This window comes from Prunus dulcis, chromosome 2 (assembly GCF_902201215.1).
Source record: "Prunus dulcis chromosome 2, ALMONDv2, whole genome shotgun sequence".
Classification (NCBI taxonomy): Eukaryota; Viridiplantae; Streptophyta; class Magnoliopsida; order Rosales; family Rosaceae; genus Prunus; species Prunus dulcis.
In genome coordinates, this window is record NC_047651.1 from 12,422,347 (window position 1) to 12,436,361 (window position 14,015).

At 39.1% G+C, this 14,015-nt stretch overlaps 1 protein-coding gene and 1 long non-coding RNA gene across 2 annotated transcripts; one reads left to right on the forward strand and one right to left on the reverse strand.

The window, feature by feature from the left end:
- On the forward strand, positions 1–3,864 carry LOC117619294 (glutamate receptor 1.3-like). The gene is made up of 6 exons (XM_034349213.1): positions 1–286; positions 428–919; positions 988–1,820; positions 2,032–2,335; positions 2,663–3,039; positions 3,381–3,864. The coding sequence occupies exons 1-6, from the start codon at positions 1–3 to the stop codon at positions 3,750–3,752; spliced, it is 2,664 nt and encodes an 887-aa protein (XP_034205104.1). The 3' UTR covers positions 3,753–3,864.
- Positions 3,865–5,157: 1,293 nt separating this feature from the next.
- LOC117619689 lies at positions 5,158–7,819 on the reverse strand. Its single transcript, XR_004584606.1, has 3 exons — positions 7,572–7,819; positions 6,622–6,685; positions 5,158–5,519 (listed from the first exon to the last, which is right to left on the reverse strand). It is a non-coding gene; the product is annotated as an uncharacterized LOC117619689 (long non-coding RNA).
- Positions 7,820–14,015: the final 6,196 nt, after the last annotated feature.

The window sequence follows — 14,015 nt, forward strand, 5'->3', positions numbered from 1 at the left end:
ATGGAGTTTCAAGGGAAGAAGCAAACCATCCTCTGCCTGTCCTTTGTGACCTTGTTTGGCCTCCTAGGTCTCTTGTGTGCTGAAATTGATGGCAGTCCCAATATTGTTGTGGAAGAGGTTCATGTTGGTTTGATTCTTGATATGGGGTCAAGGGAAGGAAAGATTATTTTCAGCTGCATTTCAACAGCCCTGTCTGATTTCTATCATCTGCATAATAACTACAGCACAAGAGTAATTCTGCACACCAGAGATTCCAAAGGAAAAGCTCTACATGCTCTATCAGCTGGTAAGCCACATATTAATATTTTAGTCTTTTAATTTTCTTTCTAGACTTTGTTATAATGATTATAATAAAAAAAAAATTATAAGAAACTATCATTATATAATTTTATCTTAAACTCTAGTTGCGATCTTCAACCAAATGCAGCTCTAAATCTTTTGGATAAGATCAAAGTGGAAGCAATAATTGGTGCACAAACAAGAATGGAAGCAAACCTATTGGCAGAGTTAGGAGAAGAAGCTAAAGTCCCTGTATTGTCACTTTCTGGACTTCGTACTAGTCCTTTCGGTGCTCCTGGCGAATATCCCTTCTTTGTTGAGATTACACAAGATGAAACTTCTCAAGTTACGGCAATCAGTGGCCTTCTTGAAATGTTCAAATGGAGGGATGTCATCCTTCTATATGAGAACACAGATTATGGGAGAGACATCATTCCATTTTTTATCAACTCCATTGAAGAAGCAAATGTGACTATTGTATATAAAAGTTGCATTGCTGCCTCCTCAGCAGATGAACAGATCATTGAAGAGCTCCGCAACCTCACAAAGTTGAAGACGACGGTATTTGTGGTGCATGCATCACATTTTCTTGTTCCTCGCCTTTTCTTGAATGCAAAAAAGTTAGGCCTACTGAGTGAATGTATCACATGCTTTCTCATGTTCATCAACTTTTCTTGAATGCAAAAAAGTTAGGCCTGCTCAGTGAAGGGTATGCTTGGATCATGACATCAACTAGCATGAATTTCTTGCATTTTTCCATGGACCCATCTGTAATTGAGTCAACGCAAGGAGTGCTCGGTTTGAAGTCTTATACTCCAGCATCAACCCGCCTCCACAATCTTACTTCAAGATTGAGGAGGATATTTTACATGCAGGATCCTAACATAGAAGTAAGTGCGGTAATCCCAGATGGAATTTGGGCATATGATGCAACTTGGGCTCTAGCTGAAGCAGTTGAGAGGACCTGGACTTCTACAGGATTGAACCTAGTGAATTTAAACAATATTACATCCTCCAAACATGGACTTCTGCTTCTTCAAGAGATATTGCAAACAAGGTTTAAGGGTTTAAGCGGTGAAGAAATTCAATATCCAAATGGGAAGCTAGTTTCGACTGCAATTGAGATTGTGAATGTTATAGGAAAAGGGGAAAGAAGGGTTGGATTGTGGCCATGTGAAGAAAAACACACAAGAGATTCCTACCCACTTAATAGCAGAAGAAATTTACTTTCGACCAACGATCTCGAAACAATCATATGGCCTGGAGGATCATCAACCATCCCAAGAGGTTCAAAGATGCAATTGAGTAATAGTTCCAAAATAAAATTAAGAGTTGGAGTTCCAGTGAGAATAGGGTTCAACGAACTTGTGCATATGAAACATGATAATCAAACCAATCGAACATATTTCACAGGCTTCTGCATCGACGTATTCGAGGCTGCAATTAGAGCATTGCCGTATGAAGTAGATTATACCTTCATTCCATTTCGGATTGGCATTAATGAAAGTTACGATGATATTGTTTACCAAGTTTTTCTCCAGGTATGCTTAATTTGAAATTAAAAATTTATATCAGGTGGAATATAAATATTATGTTGGATAAATACATCTGTAATTGTATGCTAGTAACTTGTAATGCAAAAATAGATTTGCATCTCATTATATTACATTTTGATTATTTAATCTGTCTAATTTTTAATTTTTCGTTTTCCTGCCACACACTTTTGCATATTGGGGAACGTATTTGAACTAGACATTCGATGCTGTTGTTGGGGATACCACGATCACATCGGAGAGATCTCAGAATGTGTGTTTTACAATACCATATACTGACATAGGTGTGGGGATGCTAGTATCAAATGAAAATGAAGACATGTGGTTTTTCTTGAAACCTCTTTCGGCAGATCTTTGGATCACAACTGCGGTTTTCTTTATCTTGACCGGTTTCGTTGTGTGGGTAATTGAGCGTCCTGTCAACCCAGAATTCCAAGGCACACATTCGCAGCAAATCGGAACCATATTATGCTATGCCTTCTCAACCCTTGTGTATGCTCATAGTAAGTGCACGATATCTCACTACTTCTTTCAATTATTCAAGTTTACTGCTAATTAATTTCAGTCTCTATGAAACAACCCTTGTGTTTTCTGATTAATTAACACAGATATGAGAAAGAGTAGCATTATGAATTATATTTTTCTGGCTGAATTCTCTTAATTCAAAATGATTCCTTGTTCACTTTTAGTCACTCAAATTCCCTTACTCATATCCATTCAGATGAAAGAACGAACTCAAATTACGAATACAGTTGACCATCAGTCTTGAATTAGTTTAGAGTTGATTTGCTAAGATCACCTGGAAATGAAATTTTGTCTTTTTGATGCAGGGGAGAAGTTGTTAAACAATTTAGCAAAGTTTGTAGTGATCATATGGGTTTTTGCTGTGCTTATATTGACTTCCAGTTACACAGCAACTCTGACATCAATTATGACAGTTAACCAAATACGATTAAACTCAGGAGGGGACTATATAGGTTACCAATCAGGTTCATTCACCCAGGGAGTGGTAAAGAACTTGAATTTCAAAGGTCTTAAACCCTACAATTCGGTTGAAGAATATGCTCTCGCTTTATCAAGCGGAAGTAAGCATGGTGGTGTCTCTGCTATCGTTGACGAGGTTCCATTCATTAAGATCTTCCTTGCACACTATCCTACTGGCTACTCCATGATTAAACCCGAATCTAGCACCAATGGTTTTGGCTTTGTGAGTAACCTCCCTTAAATTAAGTTATGCATTAATAATAAGTTGTATTTCCTCTGAAACTAGCAAGATTAACATTTATAGTTTCTGTAGTTTTTTATGATTTTCCAATTTGATCCTTGTATTTCTGATTCTGACAATTAAGTGCATGTACTTAAGCTTAAATAAAATCTAATATGTTAAATGTGGCTAGATGGAAAATTGACGTGAAAAGAGCTTTATGATTATGTCCATCCATTTAATTACAAATATGCATTGCAAATCAAAACTATATGGAGAAAAGCAGAAAATCAGAAAGTAAGCATGCTGATTACATCGTTGTTCATCTTTTTTTGTGTACGTAGGTTTTCCCTAAAGGTTCGAAATTGGTCCATGATATGTCAATGCAAATTGAACAAATGAGAGAAGAGGGAAAGCTTATGGAGATGGAGAAGGTCTGGTTTGATAAGAGAACAATTCTCATGTTTGACAACACAACGAGTGATCCCAATACTCTAAACTTCCATACTTTTCGTGGTTTATTTCTCATTACTGGGGTATCTTCAGCTTTTGCTATTTTCATATTCATAATATTCCCACTCAAAGAAAAATGGTATGCCGTGAAGAAATTCAGATTTAGATATCAGGTTCGAGAAAAGCTGCAGCGTGTAAGGAAATTCTTCTCTCGCAAAGTTTCCAATGAAACCGAAGAAAACCAGTCGACAGATAGTGCATGAAGCTAAGTATTATGGTATGTAGAACTAGATATTGCTCCCCATTGTAGTCGCTGAGGTTGTACGGGAGCTGTGTGAAATCGTGATTTTGCAATGCTAAGGTTGTGTTTTATTAGGTATATATTGTACAAACAGATAAAGTCACTTATAAGCGACATGCAGTTTTTTCTTTAATCTTTTGTTTTCTGAAAGCAAAACCTATTATTGACATAATAATCAAAAGCAATAAGAGAAAGATTTATACATAACCCAATCAAGTACTAGGTCATCTATGAGATTTCGGGATACTGGTGCGAAATTAAAAAGTGAATCGTCTTTAAATCCCAAACGTATACTAGCGCTAATGTAGATTGGTGAAGATCACCCATGATTAAAAGTTGGAGCACCCCCATGCATTATTTGCTTATTGTCTTCCCAATATGAATAATACCAGGATCTGTCATGCTCCTTGTAAACGACAAGAAGAACATCCTCTATCGATCTCCCTATAAAGGGCACTATAGTAATTCCAAAGGTACAGCTATCCTAATCAATCAGGGGTGCATCCACCAAAACATGGTCTGCCCATTAAAATGCCAACCTAGTTTTAAATTATTGAAATTTTAGTACTTTGTTGAAGCACCATGATCAATGATTTTGTAAGACATAATTGGATGTCAAAACGGTTTTCGATTTGTCTAATTTCTTGAAGCAACGATGATCTATGAATGTATACTTAAAAAAATTCCAAATGTACAGCTATCCATGTTACACCCCGGACCGGCTCCGCCGTAGCGCGATATTGTCCGCTTTGGGCCTGGCTACATTCTCACCAGCCCGCACGGTTTTGTTTCTGAGTTCACGAAGGGCAACTTCCCAGGGTGGTCACCCATCCCGGGATTGCTCTAGCCTCCAACTCGCTTAACTTTGGAGTTCCTACGACCCAAAGCCAGTGAGCTCCCAAAGGCCTCCACTATATTGGATGCGAGGTGTGCCATATAAGGCACATCACCCCCTCTCCGCTTGGTCGATGTGGGATCTCACAATCCACCCCCTTAAGGGATCGACGTCCTCGTCGGCACACTCGCACCACACGGCAGAGTGGCTCTGATACCAAACTGTCACACCCCGGACCGGCTCCGCCGTAGCAGGATATTGTCCGCTTTGGGCCTGGCTACATTTTCACCAGCCCGCACGGGTTTGTTTCTGGGAGCTCACGAAGCAACTTCCCAGGGTGGTCACCCATCCTGGGATTGCCCCAGCCTCCAACTCGCTTAACTTCGGAGTTCCTACGAACCCGAAGCCAGTGAGCTCCCAAAAGGCCTCGTGCTATGAGGATGCGAGGTGTGCCATATAATGCACATCACCTCCTCTCCGTTTGGTCGATGCTGACAGGACCTGCCCCGGAATTTCCCGGAAACCAGAGCGGACCCCGTCTTTGTTCCGACATCACCCCGATGTCGGGCCCACTTACTAAAAACCGAGACTCTTTACCAAAATTTTGGCAGAGTCCCCCCTGTAAAGTTAAGAAACCCAACAGATTTCAACCTGCATCAAAATACATAATAATCCCAACCAGCAGCATGCTTTAAAGCGAACAAACAATTTACAATGAAATGGCCTCAGGCCTCACAAATCAAACCCTAACAGGGCGATAACAGAGCATGTCTAAGAACTTCAATTTCAACAAAACAGAGTTCAAAGGAAATAACATGAAGAAAGAGTCCTACGAAGGCTCAAGGCTCGGAAGCGCACGATCCGGCTGTGCTGCGGAGCTCAGTCAACTACTGGCTGGGGGCGCAAAACAGAAAATTGTGAGTGGACAAAAATAAATTCAGTTCAGTGTAAACCAACGTAGTATAACCCCACCGTTTAGAAAACCATGCAAGAAATTCCATGCATCTTAAAACCTTCATACTCAAGTATATATATATATATATAATATATATAATATATAAAAACAAATCAATACCAGATGCCAAGTCCAAAATCCAAAAAGAACACTTTATAAAACCCACCATCCAAAACTTATAAGTCCCACAACCAAACTCTCGAAAGCGTACCCATTGGCACGACCGGCAAAGAAGTATCCTCACCGAAAAACATGAATGAATGGATTATATATATAAATATATAATATAAGAGATATATATAATATAAATATGACCATCACCTAGTTGTACCGGGGAAACAATCCAACCGGGGGATTGTTTGACTAGTCACCCTGGCAGAGTCCTCATGATGAGTCCTCAATCCACCATGTGACTAGGGAACGAGCCGTCCAACTGGGGGACCAACTCTCAGCCAGCACGTACCGTCGATAACCTCAAAACCCGTACGTCTGTGATCAGTCCTACGCGCGCAGACTACCCAATCAAGGGTCTACAGCAACATCCCGTCAAGGATGCCCCGGGTTCCGATTCTTCCAAGTATCTCAAGTATCCGTATCCAAGTTCCAAATCAGGGGAGGTACATAGGGTAGTGCTTATAGCACACCAAACTGACATTCTATACTCACCACTTTCCACAATCTCATCTCAACAACCCAAGTACCTCGCACATAACCAATATATATAGAAATCCCCGAATCCATATTTTCATACTCAAGATACTCAAATATGTTAAAACCCAAAATATATTTTCAATGCCTCATAAAAATATCCCTTTCAGCAACTGAGTAAATACTATATCCAAAAATACCATTTAAAACATCATGCATAATATTTCCCAAAATCCATATAAATATACTTTCAATACCCTACTATGCCAAAGCACTATATAGACTTCAAATTCAACCCATGAATATAACATATTCAATAAATCGTTTAAACATTATGCATAAATCTTTCATTAATAAAACCATGCATAAGATTTGAAAACAAAGTCCACTCACAAGTAGTCCCACGCTGCTTGACCCTGAGAGGGTCCCGCCTGCTGCGTATGCGTGGTCGGAGTACCTAATTCAGAATACGTACACGAGATTAATACGAAGCGTTTCGAACAAGTACTTTGAATTAAATATCCTAATTTCCCAGGGTTCTAGTAAGTGTACTAGGAACGCGACGTTCTAAGGTCCAACTACCCAATTTGGACGATGGAACAGCTTCGGGAGACACTCGGTCAACTGACGGTCAAACTTCCCAATTCGGGTCAACCGGGCCCACGGGACCCACGACCTCCATTTTACAATCCGAAAGTTCCTAAAGGTTCCCCAAGGTCTAAGATACCCGTCTCGCAAGTTTAGTTCGAAACGGACGGTTAGATCGCTTACGATCGCACAATCGGACGGTTAATATAAAACACAAACTTTAAGTTATTGAATCGGAACATCCGGGGTTCCGATTCACAATCCGCGAAGTCCTATACGATCCTAGGAATACCTAGAACAACATATTTTAATTCGGGAAGGATCTAACGGTCGGAACCTATCGAACCCGGATAACGCACAATATGCGAAAATCCGTTCGATAGTCAAACGACATCCGAATTGAGATCCTCAAAATCCTATGCGCTCGTGACAACCTAAGGATCTCATCGGGTTAATTTGCAGCCTCACCGGCCTCGTTCACGCGCCGCCACACGCGCCGACAGCGCGTGGGTGTGTAGAGAAATTCTGGGAACGGAAAAACTCCACACCCGAGCTCACCCTTTCGGCTACAGATTCTACTCGACGAGTGTAACACTTTATTCAACTACACCAAGGTCCAATTCGGACGGCAAGTGGCCGGAATCGACGTCGGAAACTCACGGTTTAACCCGGAACTTCACGGCCTCGATCCGACGACCACCGTCGACATCGTCATCGCACAACCTAGGAAACAGCTAGAAGGGAAGGAGAGCTACCTGTTCCAAGCGACGGCGCAGCTCGAGATGGCCGGAAACGTCGCCGGCGACGTCGGCAGTTTCAGCTGATTTTCACGTCGTCGCCACCGCCGTTTGCTGGGTTTTCGATCGGAGAAAAGGGGTGGGCTGGGTAGAGGAGGAAGAGATGAAGCTTTTGCAAGAAACGGCGCCTCAAACGGAGGTCGGACGGCGAAGTTCTCGCCGTCTGAAGTTCCGGCGAAAAATTGAAACGGGGAGGGGGGTTCAGCCGCGGGAGAGAGAGAGAGAGAGAGAGAGAGAGAGAGAGAGAAGTCAGATATTTTAAACCCAATTTTGAAATATTTACGGTTTTGCCACTGTCGATGTTTTGATCGTAACTTCTTCGTTACAACTCCGATTCAAGCCTACCGCGTGTCTACGAATTCGTCTCAGTACCACCTACCCAAAAATACCAATCACTGCCCCCAAACACTTTTCGGGCAAGAAAATGACCAATTTACCCCTACCCTAAGGGTAAATTCGTAAATTCGCTTAAATAATTTAAAATAGGAATTAAATTCAGAGTCGGGGTGTTACAATCCACTACTACATTTTACTATTTGCGCGATGACATTTTGCACGACGATAATAATTTCGTCGGCAATAAATACTTGTGCGACGAACGAGTCATTCGTAGCACAAAATATCAAAGATAATAATTTTATAGTTCAAGACTTGCATAATGAACATTTTCGTCGCGCAAGAAGCCTTAGCATGACCTAACACTAAATCATCACGCAAAATTAGGAAGGAAAACGCAGGTTTATTTTATTTGGCGCCAAAAGCCTGCGCAACGACACGTGTTGTCGCTAAAGAACACCTAGCGCAACGGTAAATGTTATCGTCGCGTAAAGTTACCTCGAAAAATGTGAGCTGTTTTAGTTGGCTCCAAATACTTGCGCGATGACAGTTGTCGTTGCAAAAGAATACTTAGCGCGACGACACAGGTTGTTGTCACGTAAGAAAACGTGGGATTTTTTTATTTGGTGCCAATTTCTTGCGCAACAAAAAATTATGTCGTTGCGTAAAGTTTGATGCCGACACAACTATGCGCGACGAGATTGATCAGTCGCGTGACGAAATTTTGTGGGACGAAAACATTGTTTCGTCGCGCAAAAGTTAGGAAGAAAACACGTGCTTGCGCGACGAAAACGGTATGTTGGGCGACGAAATGGAACACTTGGGCGACCAAATTGAGTTGTTGCGCGACGATTTTTTTTTTGCGCGACGATACTTTGCGCTACGAAAATAACTTCGTCGCGTAAAATCCTTCTCTATATAACCAGGATTCTGCCATTGCAGAGGCAGACTTAAAAAAAAAAGCTCTGCCTCTGCTTCTGCTGAGAATTCAGTACGTTCGTTGGGTAAGTATTTTTTGTCGTTAGTTAAAAAGTATTAATGTAAATTCATGCTAACGCTATTAATTTTGTTCTCTTTAGGGATATTTGTAATTAGCGATTGATGGAGAACGATTCAGAAGGTATTTTATTCGTTTTATATTTTAAAAATATAAAATTAATTACATTATGTTAAACTTAGTTTGTTATGTTTATATCTTTTTTTATATGAAATTATATTTATATTATGTTGTTAAATTGTGCGTGACGTAGCACACTGTGTTGTGATGTACGAAGTGAATTGAAATTAACTTCGTACTTTTTGTTTATTTTTAGTAAAACTTAGTTTCTAGTTCGAGATTAATTGGATTTCGTGCATGGATGCGTAAAGCATGACTGCGGTCCAATTAATTCTTGAATTTTTCCCTTATTTAGACAGTTTGGGAATGCATAGTCATGTCACGTAATGTACAGCTACAGGATTAGGTTTCGGTTATGGAAATTTCGGTGTCATCTCTGTACGTTCTTCGGGTAGTACATAGGTATTTTATACCTATGGTACACCTCAAGAACTGTACTGAGATGCTGCCGAAATTTAGCCACATCGAAATCTAATATCATGTAGCCGTAAATTACGTGACAAGACTACGCATTCCCGAATGAAGGATTTTATTGAGTTTGTGTGAAGTTGTTGTGATTGTGGTTCCAGAAATTATAAGCATGAGGTGGATACAGAACCCGAAGAGATGTGCAGATGAATACTTGGATGGAACTAGAATCCAAGTATTTTATTGAGTTTTCACGTACACACAACCCGGACGCAACTAGAATCCGTTGTCCTTGTAGGAGGTGTAACAACACGTTGTGGGAGTCAGTTGAAAATGTTGGATTTCATTTAGTAAGGGATAGAATGATTGAGACATATAGCATTTGGTACCTTCATGAGGGACAATTAGACAATGCTTCGTCTTCAAATGCTACAAGAGTGGACAATGTTTAACCTATTGTGGATCCTAATAAACAAGTCATGGATATTATAAATGATGTTTTTCCATTTGCATCGACCAACATCAATCAGGAATGGGAAGATGACGTGCCTACCCTAATGGATAGTGCATAGTTCGAACAATATGAACAACTATTAAAAAATGCAAACCAAGAGTTATACCTAGTGTGCAAGAGATTTTCCGTTCTCACGGCCATTGTGGACCTAATGCATGGAGAAATAAAGTATCGTATGTTGAACCTGTATTTCGATTACTTTTTGGGGGTTTTCAAGAGAATACTTCTGACAGACAATTGCTTGCCGAAAGACCGTAGACAAGTGCAAAAGGTGTTGAATGGTCTTGGATTGGGTTATGGAAAAATTCACGCTTGCAAAAACAATTGCATGTTATTCTACAAAGAGTATGAAACATTAGAGACATGCCCTATATGCAATGAGTCGAGGTTCAAAACGACATCTCAGAATAGAATGACTAAGATCCCACAAAAAGTCATGCGTTATCTGCCCCTGAAACCTAGGCTGTAGCGATTGAATATGTCAACGCATACTGCCACAGACATGAGATGGCATAAGGAAAAATGGGTGGATGACAATGTGATGCGGCATCTTGCAGATGGGGAGGGCATGGAAAGAATTCGATCGAACATTCCCCAAGTTTGCTGCTGAACCTCAAAATGTTAGATTGAGACTTGCCACTGACAGATTCAATCCGTACGGGGTTTTAAACCAATACCACGACACTTGGCCAATTTTTGTATTTCCATATAATTTGCCGCCTTGGAAATGCATGAAACAAGAATACATGATGATGACTGTTTTGATAACTACGGATCCTGGCAGGTCAATCGATGTTTACTTAAGGCCGTTGGTTGATGAGCTGAAGGATTTATGGATAAATGGTGTGCGCACATACGATAAATCCACTAGGAAAATGTTCACTTTGCAAGCAGCAGTTATGTGGACTGTTAATGATTTTCCGGCATATATGGCATGCTCTGTATGCAAGGAAGATGTAACTTCTGGTTGGCACGCTGAAAAAGTTTGTTACCTTGGTCATCGGCAATGGTTACCATGGGACCACAAGTGGCCGGAAAAGGATAAAGAGTTCGACGGGAACACATAGCATCTCCTTAGACCTAGAGAATGGTCCAGTGATGAGATCTTGGAACAGCTTAATCATTTGGATTTTGTCCTTTTAGGAAAATAGTTAGTCGAACTAGACCTTCTACACATTTGAACTAGATGCACAAGCCTATGTTTTTTGAGCTCCCATATTGGTCGAAACTAAAATTGAGGCACAATATCGACGTTATGCATGTTGAGAAAAATGTATTTGACACATTGATGGGCACGATTCTAGATATCAAGGGCAAGACAAAGGACACGATTAAAGCTCGTCTTGATTTAGAAAGAATTGGCATACGAAGGGGTTTATGGATGAATATAGACATTGATAAAGCTAGAAGGGATCTTGCATTTTTTTTTTCCATGAAACTGAATGACAAAAAAGATTTTCTAAAGTGTATATCATCTGTAAAGTTTTCCGATGGGTATGCTTCTAATATCACGCGTTTTGTAAATGTTGACGGGGGTAAATTTGCTTTACTAAAGAGCCATGACTGCCATGTGTTTATGCAACGCCTACTTCCTGTGGGTATTCGACACCTATTGCCGGAAGATGTAGTGAAACCAATCATATTGTTGTCTAGATTTTTTTCCCAACTGATGGCAAAAACGTTGTGAAAGATAGACATAATCTATTGCGCCATGACATTGTCCAAGTCTTATGCAAGTTTGAGATGATATTCCCTCCAGCTTTCTTTACAAGTATGATCTACGTGATGGTTCACTTGCCAGAAGAGGCATTGCTTGCTGGGCCTGTCAACTATTGCTAGATGTATCCAATCAAAAGGTATATAATCCTCATCATTTGTTTATGCATCCTTTTCCCAGGCTTGCTAATTTGTAGCGTACTGTTTTCTTTTGGCAGGCTTCTTGGAGAGCTGAAAAAAACTGTACGCAACAGGGTGAAGCCCGAACGATCAATTATAGAGGCTTGGGATCAATATGAGTTGCTTACTTTCTGTGGAATGTATTTAAAAAATGTGCAGATGGCTTTCAATCATCCTCAGTGCAATAATGATGAAGGTGTGAGAAATGAGAAACTTTCTATTTTTGCCCAGAGTGCACGACCTTTTGGAGATCCTGCACGAGGAGAGTCGTTTTCCAGGAATGACATGGAGGTAGGGCATTGGTTCGTACTGAATAATTGTGATGAGATAATGGCATACTTAGACGAGCATGAAGAGATGATGAAGCTAGAACATGCATCACATTTGGTTGCTAAGAAACACCGTGAATTGTTTTCACAATGGTTTTTGGAATATGTAAGTTATAAATGCTTTGTATTTGACATATATATTCTAGTATTTAATTTTCTCAAACTAACATGTGAATGTGTTTGTATAATATTAGGTGAATAAGTTGAAATCATCGAATTCCCCCACTTACAGTGAAGAGTTTATATAACTTGGCGTTCGGCCCGATTCGTGCTGAATTGTTCACGGGTTGCCATGTTAATGGCGTTAAGTTTTTGGGAACTGCACGAGATGACAAGTTGTGTACGGACATTGATTTCAATGGCGAAACTACGGACATTGATTTCTATGGCAAACTCACAACTGTCGTGCAATTGCTTTACAAAGACAGATACCAAGTGATCATGTTTAAGTGTCGATAATTTGACACAAACCCAAATAGGCAGGGAAGTATTAAAATCGACCATAGCTTACTATCTGTAAACATTAACATAACTTGGTATGATGACGACCCTTACATTTTGGCAAATATGGCAACACAAATTGTGTATCTAGATGATCCTAAAGGCGAGAGCGGTTGGAAAGTTGTTCAGAAGATGGATCAGAGGAACATGTATGCTGTACCAGAACTAGATCCAACTGACAACGACGTCGACAACGTTGCTGACCAACGTTTAGAATATTTGATGGAAAATGATGCGAAAACACTTCAAAATACAAATGTTATACAAAAACTATTTCAGATACAAGGAGTGTCTTCAATCAAAATACCAATTCAGTCAATTACAATTGACCTCGGTGATCTTCCACGATAAGGGAAACCGAAAGTGATGATAGTGACGATAATGAAAGTTATTATACTTCAGATGATGAATAATGCAATTTCTTTTGACTCGCTATGTAAAACATAGTAAATGAAATTTTTTGTAATTTACTTATGTTAGTGTAAAGATTTTGGCAACTATGCTTGTTTGAATATTTGTACTTGTTATATCCAAACCTTATGGACTAAAGAGAAATGAAACATTGTTAAATAAATTGTTATATCCAAACCCTTTTGGTAATATTTTTGAAAATTGTTTTTGGTGAACAATTTTAAAAAAGGAAAATGAGAAACAAACCCTAACATTTCCTTAGCAAAAAGGAAAAAATGAAAATGAGAAACAAACCTTAATATTTATTTGGAGAAATGAAACATTGTTACACACATATTATAATATCAGTCCCGATCTCTTAGACCACAGGAGTCCAAGAGATTGTGGTCACCCACCGTTGGATATTAATCCAATGGTTGAAAATTTTTTTTTTGTTGAATTTACATCCAACGGTGAGTAACTACAAATCTCTTGGACCCCTGTAGTCCAAAAGATCAGGACTGATTATAATATATAATATACATATATACATATATACATATATACATATATACATATATATATATATTATATTATAATATACATATATACACGTATATACATGTATATAATATATGTGTACATAGGTGTATCGATATATTATAAAATATACATTTTGGTATAATACATGTATATATATAGATAATATATATGGATATGTTATAATAATAATAATAATATACGTGTACATACGTGTATATATTTATATTATAATATATACATATAGTATAAATATATAATGTATACGTGTATATACGTGTGTATATGTATATTATAACACATACATGGGTATAATATATATACACATATGTGTATATATACGTACATATTCGTATTATAATATATATTAC